We start from the raw sequence: 16,771 nt of genomic DNA on the forward strand, positions 1-16,771 counted from the left end.
ATAGATGAATGCTCCTGCACCCAATTAGTATGCTTTCTGCTAGTCAAATAGACACAATGATACTGAGGGTGGAGGAAGGAGAGAGATGAACAGTATTTCTGATTAAATAAATTCCTATAATGGGAGTAGATTTGACTGTAATTTGATTGGAAAATGTCTATTGCTTTTACATCCAGTGCTAAGAGAATTGGAAATGGTTTGCATTTAAATTTTACGTTAGGTTTCTTTGTAACACTGAAAGAACGTATTATTACTGTTCCCTCATCAAGTTCAGTCTTCTGTATTTTCACACTTCTGGAAAGGTTCATGCTCATGTGCTCCCCCCAATGTTGACTCTGGATTGAAATAAACCAGATTAAAATGAGCCCTCACTGAGGGAAAACTGTTTTGTAAATGTCTCAATCAACCTCCAACCTCAGCCCTACAGATCTCTGCAGAAGCTCAGCAGACTCTCACCAGGGAAGCAGAGAGAGCGCTAACCTATACTCCCACTGCAAACATTAACTGATTTATCCAGATGTCAGTGTAAGGAGTATGTCTTACCTTTATTTGTACATGAAATAGGGAGATGGGGTCATGAGGGAGGGAAGGGGAAAAGGGCTCCCTGCTCATACAATGAATACTGTCACAGCTGGTAGATGCTGCTTTGATTTCCCTGAGCAAGAGTGACTGACAGGGACAGTACTGCCCTACCATCGATCCTCAAGGCTGGCATCAGGGATGAGCACACAGGGATGAGCACACAGGGATGAGCACACAGGCTCCAAGTGGAGCACTGCCCTCAAAGAACATGAGTGGGGGGTCACTCACAGGGCACAGGTTTCTCTCAGCCTCACACCTGATCACAGGACAACTGGAGAAGCAGGTAGGTAGGTGTAAGGAGGAACCCAAGCTTGGGGAACTATGCTGGAAGCACAGAGCATAGAAATTTGACACTGAAAACAAAGGGGTACAGGTGAAATCCAGCCCCTGCAGGGTTTGTGAGCCTTGGAAGCCGCAGCAGCCCCAAGGCAAAGTGAGAGCAAACCTTGTGCTGTAGCATAGGACAGAAGTGGTCTGGCTGTTTAAGGCATTTCAGCCAAATGTCACTCCCATTCAAGTTAGCAGGACTGCTTGGATTTAGCAGCAGCTGTGTGGGGCTGGGCTGCTGGCTGGGGTTAAACCATGACAGAGCACTAACGGAAAGCAATATAATCTATTGAAAATAAATAGCTCTTGACCAACTAATTGGATATTTTTAATGACCTTATAAATTTAACTGACATTGCAAGAGTTTCAATGCTATGAAATAAAAATATTTAACACCTTGCTCACAAAATCCTAATAACACAGGGGAGTAACATAAAATGTGACACATCATACTGATTGAGAAAGAATTGAGAGGAAGCATTGAAGAGACAAAAATCTGCATGAAAGATGCAAGAGGAACAAATCTGATTTCAGCTCCCTTTCTCTTTCTGCTGAGTATAGATGAATCTTAGGAAATTACCTTGCTGTGCCATCACCTTTGAGAATACTCTGAGGTTGCAGGAGACAATTATGCTTTACACATTATGCAAATATAAAGTCACACCTCTTAGACACAGAAGTGAAGAGCTGCCATGCAGAGGAGCAGGGATCCTGAAGGAGCGCTCCAGTGAAAAATCAAGCCAGCAAAAACTACACAGTGTGACGTGCTGGCTCAGGCACATCAATCCCCTTCCTTAATGCACACAGAGCCAGAGAACTGAGCAGGGGATAGAGAAGTTACCATACCTCTCCTGGTGTGCTCAAATGTCAGATCTGGTTTGGCATTTGCACTGAAGCACTGCGAAGTCAGAAATGGTTGAGAGAAGCACCACAGGCATTGTACACATAACAAGAACATAACAGCAATGGAGGCAGTATCTTAATTAGAAAGAAATTATAAAAATCAAGATAGGCTTTTTAGCTCCTGAAAAGTGCCACCTAGACAGCTGCAGCTTGAAAAAGGAAACTGCCTTATAACAATACAAGTCCAGGAGCTGGTCCAAGAAGGTGGGCTACCAGCTGTAGGGTCATGCTGAATGATAAATTGTCAGGAGAGACTACTACAGACCGCTTGCACAACTTTTCATGCAGCTGCACTTAACACTGAATAGATAAGCTACACAACATTAGCCTGTCATAGAATATGTACTTCAGGCACCAATTGGTTTCCTTCTGGTTCTATTTGCAGCAAAATCAAATTGCACTTAAAAAGGGCACAGTGGATCATGGGCACCACTGGGCTGGGGTACTCCTACCTCAGAGAAAAGCCATTGAAAAATGTGGACCATTTTCTTGGAGGACTAAACAACAGTAGCACTGAGATATCCTTGTACTTTGCACTGGTACCACAGTTCCACTGGAAAGGCATCAAAAGCAAATACGTCTTTAGGGAAAGTATTTTAAACCATTGACTTTATTAAAATACATAATACACGGTTTTTAGAGGAATGTACTTACATTTTCTGGAAACTCCACTGAACCCAAATTTTAATTATATATTTAACAAATGACAAAACAGTGGATGAAATCATGCTGTACACCAAAGAGTAGACAAGTTAGGGTATTGTTTTTCACCATCATCATTATTTTCCTGGCACAGACTCTTCTTTGCTTTTTAGCTTCAATCTCTTGAATATCTAGTAGCAGAGAAAGGAGGTTTACGTGTCTCACTGCATGAAACCCATCTGGTCCAAGTGGAAGTCCATTTCTTTTCACCACCTTCATTCAAACCTTCCCCAGGAGCCTCCCCTTCCAGAATAGCAAAGGTGATTGACCTCTCTGAAAAGCTACAGGTCACAGTGCAAGATGAGTTCAACAGTCAAATGTGAATGTGGAGCTCTGTACCTTCTCAGAATCATTACTCTCAAAATATCCATTTCAAACCGAGAGTGGGAAAAAAGACACTGTCAAAATACAAGGGCCAAAACACATACATGGACTTCGTGGAATGCACATGGAAGACAGTTTGCAGTGCTGCACTCTGGAGTAAAAGGTAAATCAGAAGCCAGGTCTTGTTGAAATTCAAGATGCAAGAGCTGGGAAGGAGAAAGACAGAAATAACCTGGACACATTCTTAAAAAAATGAAACGTCGTAACCTCAAGGAGAAGGCTGTAATTATCATACACACTGCAATTGCCATGAACTGTGGAGATCAGTGACAAAGTGTATGTTACGACAATCTCATTGACAAGTATAATCTGGGGGAAATTATTCATACTGAGCAAAGAAATAATTAACTGTGTTTTTCAATGCAAGATGCACAGAGGATGCATAGGTTTTCACATCAAATTAATAAGGCTCTTTTTAAGATATCATTTTGCAACCTTGCATAGGTGATATTATATCTTTTCAATAGATAATGTGCAGAAACTATGTACAGTTGAAAAAAAGAACTTTGATGAAAGCATTTTTTTCTCCTCAAGTTTTACCGTAGTATAAAAAGTAACTTATATAACTCCTTCAGTTCTCTAAAACACATATGGAATATCCCAGAAAGAGAAACCAGGAACGCCATCTAAATGATGCCATGTGCATTTGTACAACAGGTTGAAACAACCAGTGAAGCCACCACAAAGCAAAGTCGCAAAGTTTTCATATAGAAAAAAAAAAAAAACAAAAACAAACCAGGAGTAAATTTTGTTTACAAACATGAAAACTCATTTAAACAGAAATGCATTTTAGTTATAACAAATTAATGACCTTCACTAATCAGACTACTGAATGCATGGATGACTCACACCCTAAGTAAATGACAGAAAGAGCCAATTCAATCCCTGCTTGATAAATGGACAGTAAACTTTAAAATCTGCATTTGGTTTCCAATTAATCCCAGCTCAGAACAACTCCTCCTTTAGACAGCCAGACGGCAGCTTCTCAAAACTAATATTATGAACATCTGCCAGTCTGCTGCAACAAAAGCCATTAGGGCATTCATGTGCTTCTTCATTTGGTAAGAAAGAAAGTCAGCCAGAGGATGAGCACAGTGCCACAGGACAGCCAACCCCATCTTTGAAAATGAGTGTCCTGTTCCCTGGGACACTCATCCACCGCCCCAAAATGACTTACTTTTGCCCTGTAATTATGTAAATCAAGAGACTTTCTGTCTCATGTGGCTCTCTTCCACTGAAGCTACCTTCTCCTTTACACAGGAGCTGCCTGGCATTTGTTTTGCCATTTTCTGCCTGGATGCAAGACTTCATTATTAGCTGCTTATTACTCTTGCTTATCACAGTGATGTGTACTTTTTAGAAGTATTTACAGTGGTATCACTGTGGAGAACTAAGCCCTGTACTAGAAACAGTCTCTTTAACAGAGACCTTAATACTAAGGATTTGGTACATTTCTGATCTACAGATAACAAGACAAAGCTAAAATCAGCCCACTATACATTTGGCATTAGGTTCAAACATGGGGGAAAAGCAAACATCCAGCACATTCCCTTGTTTCAAAGGGATGCTATTTACAAGAAAAATTCACTTTTTTAATATTTCAACAACAAAAACCCAGCTAATTTTAAAATTAGAGTAACCTAAGGCGGCTTAGTTTTTAATCAACAGAGAACACAAACAACATTGCTGTTTGCTGTTAAACACAAATCTCAGAAATGCAGGGAAACTATGATCTGTTACACTATGGGTGACAAATCACAGCCAGTTTAATAACAACAGTAAAAAAACCACTCTGCTTTTTTTAAACACAGCTCCTAAAAAGTACGGCATCCCAGTATTTCCTCAGTTCCAGACTGTTGACATTATAAATTAAAGGTGAAAAGAGATCCATATATAAACAAGGCAGCTTTCCACTGATTTCATTGTACTTGGTTCTTGTCTAAACCTTTGGAAATTTAATCTTCAAATACCATAAGGTAAGGTTGAATTTATCAGTTACAAAACAACGTCCATTTGTAAGGGAAATTCAGAAAAACAAAACAAAACGAAAACCAAACTCAAAAAACACACACAAGTATTTAGAGCAATCCAGATCTCTGTTTTCCCAGCCTTCACACTTGCACGTCGCCTTCAGGAGAACTGTACACTCACGATGCTCTGAGACCAAGGCCCTATGTTATGGTACGAGGCCTTTTGGGCGGTGGGGGTGGCATGAGTTCAGTGTCAGGATCAAGGTGGTGCTTCCGCATCTGTCCTTGGGAAGCAGCTGCACATCTGTCAATGAACTCAAACAGCATCTCCTTCGTCACTGGATTCTGGATGCTGTTGCAGACAGCTGGGAACAAAGAACACATTCTCATGTAACTAAACTGATTTGTTCTAGTCGGCACTTCAATAAGCTCACCCCCTCCTGGCAAAATAACAACATACTCTGGCTCGAGTATTAAGCCTTAAACGCACGCTTTGACAAGGTGGTTGTGTGTGGAGTCACGAATCTCTGCTCTGCCCCCCAGACAGCAAAGCAATGCCGTGGGCCTCTACTCTCATGGGAGTCTCTCTTTCTAAAACAAACTGAAGGCATATATGTGTGTAAGGCTTCCTGAAGCAGCTATAACACCACCAAGAACTGACATGCTATTGAGGCAAGGAACAGCAACGAGGGCCTTGTGAGACATGGCTTTGAAACACACATCAAATCCAAGTAGATGGAAACAAGACTGGCTTCTAATATTGAAAATGTCTGAATTATGGCAACTTATTTTTTTCACCAGTAAGTATTATAAATACTCTAAACCTGCAATGCACAGCCCTTTTTTTTTTTTTTTTTTTATTAAACTCATATACCTTAATGGGGTAGAAAGATTGGCACCAAGCAAATGGCATGTCTAGAACACCAGACCTATATGACAGAGGAGCAGCCATGGTGCTGCGTGGTGGCCAAGGCACACATGTAGAGGCACTCTTGCGGTACTTAACACAACTCCCCAGACCACAGTTTGTAAGTCATGGTCCATGGGATTTTATGGAACAAATAAACAGGCTTACTTCACTTTAAACAAATGAAATATTTTTTAATGCTTTCCTATGTAATTTTATATTCCCCTAATTAATCCTCCTGAGAGACTTAGAGGAGAAAAAAAAAGGAAAAAAGGAGCATGAAATTAAGTGGGAATCCTACAACTATCTTGGAAGAAAGCACAAAATGATTAGAGGGTAATTGATAGCATGCAAGGGCTGGCCACAGTAAGGATGCAATTTCCATGCAAAACAATCTACTGACCCCCTAGAGTACTAAATGTTAGCACTCCTTAAAATCTACTTGCAATGCAGCATTGTTATGAATAACAATGATTCTCAAAAACATTCCTTTCTTTCCTGCAAAACACCAGAACCAAAGGATTACTTTACAATTAATAAAGTACCTTTCTAGAATTATTTTAATTATCTCACTATTTTTGGTGAAAAGATGCTTTAAAAATTGCACAGTATTTGAATTTAGCAGTTACGAAGCATTAAGATTACCAGTAATTTAGGAACAGAATTCCAGTCTCTTGGCAACTGGTGTAACTCATGCAACTTATCAACTTCTGAGCACTGCCTTAGCTTAATCACTCAAAAGTACCTCCTGTTTTCAATTTGAAAGGTAACAAAGTCCAAAAGCAAGATTCAGACAGATGCTTATTTTGTTGCTATTTCAACCATGGGGAAAAATAAATAGCATTTTTCATCAAGAGAAAGCTAATAGAGGAAAGAGGATCTAGAGAAAGAAGTCTCAAATGATAAAAGTATAACTTTTGAAGATTTTGAAAAATGATTAAAAGTGAAAACTCAAAACCAAAAGAAAACTTTCTGTTCTGAAAGTTCCTATAGAAAATTTGAAATATATCCTAAAAATTCTTCCTGTAGCATTTAATTTTCTTTTCATTTTAATTTTTAGGAAGTCCACTGTGTTTTGGGAGAAAAAAAGGTCAGGAATAACAAAACTGCTCTACAAATGGAGAAAATGAGAGGAGAGAAAGGACAAATATATATGCTCTTAAGAATGAAGGAAAGAAGAATATGCTATTAAAAAAAAAAAAAAAAAAGAGAGAGAGAAAGCTCCAGGGAAAACTAACTATTGAAACACTAAGGTGAACCAGAGAAGAAAAATTTAGGTCATGGTCACAAAGAGATGTCGTTCTTGTATGACTTGTGGTCCATGCCTCTTTCCTGACAGGACTGCTCAGCAAGTATTTCAGCTACACTCTGAGCTGGTTCCCTAACATGCCAACAGACTTATTATGTCCTAGCAAAATAACCACATTATGTTTATTCAAGAAAATCTACTAACTGCTCAGGCAGAAATACAAGTAGAAGGGTCTAGAGAAAATCCTACATCAGCCCTAGTAATTAGCATGGTCTTAAATATGATTAAATTTCATTTTGGCACTTAACAAAAGTCAGTATCAATACATTTATTGTTACTCATCCTTGCACAGACTTCTACTCAAACTCTTACACCTCATCTCAAAGTAAATATCATTCTTTAATTTACAATATTTGGCAAAATATTTTTTGGTAGAGGAACATAAAAGTTTCGCAACTCTGCATAAATATACCCCCACCTTTCATTAGTTTCCCGGCTTCATTGTCTGTGTAACTATTGTTGAAACCCAAGATGACATTTTTCTCCTATTAATTTTCTAGCCCATCTGCCAAATAATGGTTTGGTCTTCTAATGGATTTTTTGTTTAACTAATTCCACTCATAATGTGCCAGTCTGCATTACATCCCAGCAAGCCAACACAATGCTAGGCACTGATGTCAGCTGAAGCGATGCTATTGTAAATAAAAACTTTCTTGGCTCTGACTTGAAAGGCATGCCCTGCCATTTAAAGTCATCTTTGCACAAGTGCTTGCAGTTCTGCAGAGACTTAGGCACTTGATTCTGTGTTACCTGTTAAATTCTGCAACAGAGTATTGGTTTGACTGGCTTTATCAAATAACCCTGCAGCCAGAGGATCCATGCTATCTAAAAACTAGTGATAAGCCTTTGCAAGATGAGGCATTACTTTAATAAGTTAGGGGAGTCAGGACTCAGACCATAAATGGGAACATAGAGTGCCTTTCTTACTTAGAACAGAGGTAAAACATTAAAATTTTAGCCTGGGAACCTTCTAAAGCAAATTGTTCTACTCACCCATGGCAGTGCTGTAGGCATTTGGAAAGCTTTTGTCTATCCTCTGTCTCATGAAGACCCAGCTGTTGTTCTCAAACTTGCACTCTATAATTTTGTTGTCGTACTGTTTGAGTTCTTTTGTCACCTGTATAAAAAAATTGTTTAGTATAAACAGACTTTAATTCACAATTTCTTCTTTCTTTTAGGCATAAATAATAGAAGATCAAAAGCTGCCCTGCATTTTTCAGCAACATGCCTCCATCCTACACAAAAAAATTGCACAGAATACATCTCCATTTTACATATGCTCAGCTACTTAACATTTAAAAAATACTTTTCAAATTTGCTGTCAATATTCAGCAATTATATTATGCTAAAACATCAGCAGTGCTAACAGAGGGGGGGAAAAAGTCACTTCTGGCCCAAATGCAAATAGGTTTCCATGGGAATAAACTGCTTCCAGTTTAAGTGCTACTGCCAGCCTAAGTGCACGAAATGTATTATCCATGTTTCATCAACCTTCTTTGTTGAAGGTCTCACAGCAAAATGTCAGATTTCAATACTGGAAAAAGCTTACAAAAATAATCTTACTCTTTACATGACTGAGGTTTTTTCTTCTCTTCTTTTCTTTTTCTTCATTTATCTTTAAAAATTAAGATTGTAACTTCAAATAATGCAGACTTTCAAATGGCATATATTCTAAATCTCCTTCAGGCCTCTCTTTATTGATTCATAGATTTGTCAGCAGCCAATATCCTGAGCTATTTGTCTTTCTGTTTGGCAATGCTGTGTGGTTTGGAAATGTAGTTTATATGCATTGGACTTCGTAGTTGTTTTGGCTACTTCATCCTATGCATCCTAATCTATGATACAATGCAAAAATTTTCATGTAACCATGGTAACCTGAGAACCTAATCTAACGCTTTAACAATTTTACCCATACACTTCACTTTGTTCCAAAGAGCCTCTTCAGCAGTATAAATCTGTGTTTAACTGCTAGCTGCATTTAGTTGCTATAGTTCACCAATAAAAAGCTGTACAAAGTAATGTAACACTTTGGATTCAGGATCTTATGCATAAGCACTCTCATAGAAGGAGGTGGTTATTGCAATTCATCAGCATAATTTTTCACCTCTGTTGTCTTCTTGCTCCTGAGAAGTGACACAGGAATTTACTACTGACAGAGAGATGCAGATTTGAAAAAGGCCATAGCTGTCTCCAGACAGCTTAATAGCACATACAGTGGAAAAACCCACGACCCCCTTTTCCATTAAACTCGCAGATAAAGACAATTAATTAAGGAAATGGTTCTGAGCATGGATCAAGTCCTCCTATATTGCACAGTACAAGATTTGATAAGCAGAATCCTAACATTGTTGGTATTTAATCTGAATACTTGTGTTCGCTCCTGGATAAGGAGCCCTAGGATTCTACTTGTCAAGTGAACATGGAAATTTAAGAAACTGTTGTAAAACTCACTTAAAATTAAATCCTGTCCTGCTGCAGTACTGACAGAGTTAGAGTCAGGTTTTCATGTCACACACTCTTCTTTATCCATTCTAGCACCTGCAAAGAGGTTTTTTGCCCTCAAATCATTTACTACTTAAGTGGAGTTTGTGTCTTCTGTTGACCATTAGATTGCTCAGATTAGCAATATTTTCCTTTACAGAATGCTCTACTCAGCACTGCACTTCTTCCATCTGCACTGAAAAGCTACATGCAGCCCAGAGGTTTGACTGACACGTGTTTATGGATGCATTATGTTTCATTAAGTGTATGCAGGAAAACACAACATCCTTTTCCAGCCTACTATGGATGCATAAACCCAGGAAGAAACTCCTGGCTGTGCAGTGCCTTGGGAAGGTATATTATTTTGAAAACAGCTGCCTAGTGGAAGTGGAGGCAGCGGGGGGTATGGCCACATGTCTGATTTTCTGCCAAAGCAGGGAAATATTACAAAGATCACCTGATAGAGAAGGAAATGTATAAAACTGCAGGTAATGACTTCAACTAACCACCCACCTCATAAGGTTTTCTCATGGCTTATCACTCTTCTAGTGTTCAGATACTCAGAATAGCAATAAATTAGATGGCAGCTTTATCTGACTGTGGCAATTAAGCAATATTATTAACTATCGAGAGACATGCTTGGCCATTCATTAGCAATCTGGAAGATGGATCTTTCCACAAAATATGAACACCTGCTAAAGCACTGACTTAAATGAATTTTCCCATTAGAAAACTGGTGATCAGAGCCTTTAATGGTTGCAAGTTGTAGTAATTACTTTACAAAGGAAGAAATACAGCACCTACTATTCCCAGTACTTTGTTAAGTGACCTTAATCTTACATAGGCACTTATTCTAATATAAAATAACCTTTTAGCAACTTCTGGACATTTCATTAAAAGTACACGTATTCTGAGCAAACCACACTTTCAGTATTAAAAACACTCTTCCACTATTGCATCTTAGTAGACTTCTAAGTGGGTATTGTTTATACAAAGGACTGAACAAGACCACAGTGATTCTTGTATCCGTAATTCACGCTTTACATCTACCTGTCATGTACATGCTACTTTCTGGTACTTTAGATTCAAAGTGGGACAGGGAAATCATCAAATTTAACTGTCTAGAAATTCCTTCCTTTTGGGAATTAATTCTGAGCTCCTCAGCACAGTGTCTTCTCAATTCTCCCTTTGCAGTGTGTTCATCCCTCCTTGTTCCCTTTAAATATTACAGTCTATAGCAGTATTTGAATAATGCACCATCACTTCTCTTCCTGAGAGGTACTTCTTCTAGCTTCTAGTGTTTCACAGAAGGTCAGTTAGGAATGATGGCAGTTCTCAGCCAAAATGCTTATCCTCAGTGCTGGTACAGTGCCAGTGCTTCTGCCACACTGTTGATAAAAGGCCTTGAACCAGCATTCAGCAATTTCAAGATGGAAACTCCCACCACACTAGGACTCCATGGAGCCTTCCTTAATTAAACATTTATTCCTTAGCCTATTTTCGGACAGCCAGTCAGAATTAGAATCCCAAAAGATCAAGTCTTGGACATGGGGCTGTCAGAGGTGGTGTGCATCAGAACAGTCGCACTGGCCTGGGCAACAACTGTGTCCTGGGCAAGGACAAACACCAACTTGTACTCTTATTTCTTTTCAAGAGGAAGGAAATTGCTCAGCAGCAGCAATGTTCAGTGGTCCTGCCCGTACTTGATCTAATTATCAGGAACCAACCTATTTGCCCGACAGAAGTAATTTCCAAAAACACAAAGGGGCATACTTTTGGAAGCTGATTCACTACATTACTGCTAGTCTGCAAGGTGTGACTGGAAAAAAAATGGGCTTGAGCTGCATCCCCATTTCAGCAATAGTTCATTATCAAATCAGACTCATGTAATACAAGACCATTGCCTAAGAATGTCAGATTACATGATTATATCTTCCCCACCATCATCATCTGGGCCATTCACTGGGAAGAACTTCAGTGGCATAAGCTTATTTCTTTTTCTAAGAATGAAGACAGATAAGGCTTAGGAAATCTCTCATTTTCCAGCCTCCTTCTATCCCCTATGTTCTGGAAGAAATTAAAAATATATTTAAAAATTTTAAATATCTAACCCAATTCAAATTTTCTTGCCTGGCTGAATAGCAGAGTAATTTTGAGATGAGTCACATGCAGCCACAGTTTATGTTAAATTAGAGCAAAATGTGAATAAAACCCTAATATATCCAGCTGAGAAAGAGAAGAACCCATTTAAATTGAATGTAGTTAGCTCCAGTCCCATGAAGATGCCTTTACTATCTCTGCTGACTACCAGCAGCCAATGCTTTTCCATGTCTCTCCAGAGGGCACCTGACTGTCAGACTTGTCCATCATTCCACTCAAACATTAGTCTCATCACCCTTAACCCCAAAGGAGAAAGAAATTCCTGGGCAAGCTCCTATTCTACATAGGAGGCACTAACAATGCCAATTTAGGTTTTAAGGTAATTAAGTTAGCATTTCAGAAAGCCTGTGTACAATGGACAGGCTTAAACTTTACAAATGCATCTACTTTCCCCATTTTCAGGTTCTTTAGAAAGAAAAAAGGAGATAAGCCTTTAAATAAATTTTGAGACTTGGCTGAAAGAAGCCTTATGTTTCCATATGCATGTTTTTTCCAAAGCAATTGAAATTATTTCAGTTTAGTAAATAATCCCCTTTAAATAAAGTGATGCTTGTAAGCAAAATTGTAAACATTCTATTTCAAATTCTTTTCTCTTTAAATGCTTGTTTTGCTGCACTTTCCCCCCTATTATCAAACACAGATAGAAAAACATTCTTCAATTCACTCATTTCTATTCTTACTCCACACCCCTAGTCATCAGCCAATTTTTAATGTCCCAGAAGAAAATATCATAATAGTAGATGCAGAAAACCTTCACTTCCATGAGAGAAAAAATGAATAAAAGCAGCTGTTGAAGTCTTACAAAATTAAAAACATTGGGTTTTTTTCTCAAATAGAGAATTAAAAAGTAAAAGGAACTGTAACATAAAGGCAAGATGGATTCTAAATGCAATGGGTTTCTACTTTCTAAGAAGAATCTGCCTTTTTATAGCTAGCATGAGCAATGAAGGCATTTCCTTTTGATATGCTCAAATACACAGACTGGTTTTTTTTCTTTTTTTAAATATAAGTTCCAATGCCTGGAGGCGAGAAAAGTTTAGAGCAGCTACATAAGGCCAAGAAAGTAATTCCTTCTCTTACTGATATCATAATTACATTTTCTCCATTAGGACACACTCCTGCAGCCAAAGTGAACAAACAAGTGGAAGAGACACATCCCAAAATAAAATATCAGCTGTGTGGTCATGAAGGAGAAATCTTTTGGTTGCTTCCCAGTCTCTTACTGCAGGAGAACTGCAGTCCCACACCTCCCCTAGGAGGTCACCCTGCAAAAATAAATCACATTCTTGTAAGAACTGTCCAAATCCACGACATGTGCGAGCTCCCTGTCCTGCGGGTATTGGGATATCTTCAGCCACAAAAGACAGTCTAGTAAATAAAACCTTTATAGCAAAACACCACATCTCAAATTCCAATTTCTGCATTAGTCTCCAACGTTGTCACAACTGCAAAGTATGAGAGACTTTATTTCCAAACTTCTCCAGTGGTGTGCAATGTCCAAGACAAAGGGAGAATTAAGCTGCCCACTGGTACTATGACTCCACAGCAGTTGGGCAACATCTGAAGATCAGGGAGATGCAATCACAACAGTCAGGGAACAAAAAGAAGAATTACATGGGAATTTGAGGAAACAAAGAAGGGTCAAGACTTCTGAAGGAATAGGATGGAGACAGAAAAAATAAAGCAGCAGTAACAAAATAAAACAGCTTCTGATGATAGAAAGACAAACCAAACTCAAAGCAAGATCTTTTTGAAGACCCAACACTTAAAGGTGATGAACTCCAAGGACATTCATGTCAAACCAAGGCCATTGAGAGGAAATGAGGCGTGAGAAACAGGGATCCTTTGAAAGCACTTTTACATGTGATTGCTGGTGAAGTCATGAATATAAGAAATTCTAATAATTTGAGTAAGAACATCTGAGACAGTCAGTAGACATGAAGTTCTTAGAGCCCTCAGCACTTACAGGGCACAGTCCAGCACCTAACACAGATCCCAAGCTGTTCATTCAGTGCTTCTTCCTAACTCTTGGACTGTTTGTTCAGATGCTTTTGAAGAACTTTTTTGCCCATTCACATAAAGTACCTCATGCTTTTCATAGTCAAACTTCACTAGAATAAAAAATTTACCAATTGTGTGGTTACTAAATGCTTGTTCACATAAGTTGTGTACACTGAACCACGTGAATACTGTCTGCTGGAAAAAGTTAATCAGTTAATCTGCTTTGCATTTTTACTCAAGCCCAAACAGATTTTGTAATGCAGCTTAATATCTATTTCTTTATACAATTCAAGAGATTATTTTATCAAAGTATAGATTTCTTGCTAAACTAAACATACTGATTGTGTTTCTTTTTTAAGGAATGTTTACCCAATAAATGGTTATCAGCTTGGGTAAACACAATGCAGTTGAGATGGTTATTCAACATTAATAAAGCCTTCTAAGTGCAACTATGCTGCTTCTTATGTACACAGGAAACGGAAATGCTCCAAGTTTGAGATGTCATTCCTGAAAAAGAATATTAAGACATATAAAATTTTAGCACTTTTGTTCATGTTCATTAAACCACAATGTTAACACCAAGCACAGTAGAATCATGGGAAAAGCAAAGAAGAAAAATCATGTTTCCAAATTACAAGAATGAGGCTTTTTTAAATTGTGGATTTTCTTTGTTTGTTTGTTTTTCACTTCCAGTGCCTAGTACTCTCAGTTCATTATTTAGTCTTTCTTTTTAGCATATAATATTTTCTCAAAGAATCTCTTATTCTTACATGTAGTAATTAAAAATATGGATACTGTTTTCTGATACATATAATGGGTCAGAGTCCTGGGGTTTTCCTGGCAAGTGACAGATGGAAACATCAGAAATAAAAAGCTTTCCTCTTATCAGTGATATTACAAGTTTAATGACTTTCAGTGCCAGCTGGAAATAGATTTCTTAATGTATCCTGGAAGGTCTCCTGCACACCTGACCTTGTAACACCATTTGAACTATATGTAAGAAAGCAATGTTTTCCTGAGCTTTGCTTTTGACTCTCAGAGTAACACCCTGGTATGTATGAGAAAGCTGGTAACTGGTAACTGCTTAGACCAAGATGCAGAAGTGGACAAGTGTTTGTACAAATATTTTCCTCAATGATCACTCTTCTAGATTTTTTTTTATACTTTTATACATCTCATTTTACTCAATGGTAAAGCTATTTGCCACAGCAAACCAATAAACTCTTTGAACAATTTTGGGCATTATAGTTCAGGCATCTACATTACTCAAAGAGCAGCTGATCTTCCTGCTAGACATTGCCATCTCCACCTAATTCCTGAGAAAACTCTAAAGCTTTAAAAAACCCTATTTTCTTTTAATCATCATCAAGAATGGGACACAGAGATTTGGGTGTCCATACACATCTTGAACAGTTAAATGAAACAAAGTAATAAATTATTGTCCTCCTAGATTGATATCCCTTTCCCCTGCACTCTAATCATCACAGGTCCCTGGATTAAAGAAAAAAAATCTGTACATCTCCTGTGAAAACTGACAAACTGAAGAATTCTGTGCTCAGGCTTTGTGAACTTGGCATAGCTCTGCTGTGATGAGTTCTTAAATAAAGTGTTATTGAAAAAGCAGCTCATATAATTCTGACCCTCAGCATGCTGATGAAAGAGCAAGAAACTCTCAGGGGAACTGCAGAAACACCCAGGCATTAAGAGAGCAGCAAGAGAGCTCTCAAAGCAAGTTGTCAGTGTGACCTTACTGCAGAGAGGATGTGCATTTGCTGCAAACAGAGCTTCACCTGCTCTACAGCTCATGAATCTGTAGGAAGAGGAAAAAACAATGCTCTGCAAGCACCTGGGGTTACTTTGCAGAGGCCAAAGATAGCTACCTTGGTTTTGGTACATCATAAATAATTGTGCTAATAATAATAATCCCTGGAGACAGTGCTGAAACTAAAAAGTGTTTTTAAGTTCCAAAGAAAAACAGGCAGATATTTTTGTAGTAGTAAAATGCCACAGCAAACTGCAGAACTGTTCAGCAGGTTATGCAAAAAACAAATAAACAACAACAACAAAAACCCACCAAAAAAAAACCACAAAAAACCCCCCCACCAAACAACAAAAAAACCTAAACCAAACAAACAAACAAAAAAAAAAACCAAAAAAAAACCAAACCAAAAAAACAACCCAAACCATCAAAACCTTTCAGTGAAGAACAAGGAATTCACAGGAGGTTTCTGAAGAAAAAGCCACCCCATCAGAAAGGTAAGCAACTGTATGAGGGGGAAGAGAACAAGGATCTACAGTCCAGTCTGGTAAAAAAAAAAAGCTGAAATAACAATATAGAAATGATTCTGTGAGAAAATATTTCACTCACAGCCTGACACATTTTGAGGACTGCACCTCTGCGTGCCATGATCTACCTTGCGGAAAGCCAGTCTTAACTCTCATTTGTGCTTTGTTCACTCAGACTGCTTTTGCAAAAGGGAGCCTGCCCCAAACAGGGAGTGCTGCATAATGAGACAAAGATCCAGGAGATGAGAGTTATACACTGCTAGTAAAGAATATAGTTTGAAAACACCACTTAGCTCATTCATAAATTATTAATTCTTAAGGCTTATGATTCTCAGTTTGCAGATGGGGAAGAAAGAGATAGTTTGTGGCCACACCACAGGGAAAGCATTTACCCCCCATTAGGTTCTCTAAACCCAATCTTAATTACCCCTCAGGTACTTACACTCATACTACCAAGAAATCTTGTGACACAGGACAGCAGAAATCTTGTTAATAATTTATCAGTAGAAACCCAAACAAGTCTTCCAGAGACAAAGCAATGCTATCACTATTTTATAATCACTTTGGCAACACTATTCCTACACCACAAAATAAATGAAAGAGAACTTAGATGATTGTGTCAGAATAGAAGAAGTTTTTCTGACATTTGCTGCCTTTCACATGCTGGAATTCACCTCCAATAGGATGGATTTTCAGACAAATGTTTGTGCTTCTCACACATAGATTTTCCAGGGTACTTTCTCATATTACTGTTTTTCA

The 16,771-nt window shown here is 38.3% G+C and overlaps 1 protein-coding gene across 2 annotated transcripts in view; it reads right to left on the reverse strand.

The window, feature by feature from the left end:
• Positions 1-2,404: 2,404 nt before the first annotated feature.
• RNGTT (RNA guanylyltransferase and 5'-phosphatase) overlaps positions 2,405-16,771 on the reverse strand; it is a 170,980-nt gene continuing 156,613 nt past the window's right edge. For both annotated transcript variants that reach the window (XM_041480417.1, XM_041480416.1), the window contains 2 exons: positions 8,078-8,201; positions 2,405-5,233 (listed from right to left, as the gene is read on the reverse strand). In XM_041480417.1, coding sequence (XP_041336351.1) covers positions 5,070-5,233; positions 8,078-8,201 — 288 coding nt within the window. In that variant the 3' untranslated portion in view covers positions 2,405-5,069. The remainder of the gene's footprint in view (positions 5,234-8,077; positions 8,202-16,771) is intronic.

The sequence above is a fragment of the Pyrgilauda ruficollis genome, unplaced genomic scaffold, assembly GCF_017590135.1.
Source record: "Pyrgilauda ruficollis isolate IOZ18807 unplaced genomic scaffold, ASM1759013v1 scaffold51, whole genome shotgun sequence".
NCBI lineage: Eukaryota > Metazoa > Chordata > Aves > Passeriformes > Passeridae > Pyrgilauda > Pyrgilauda ruficollis.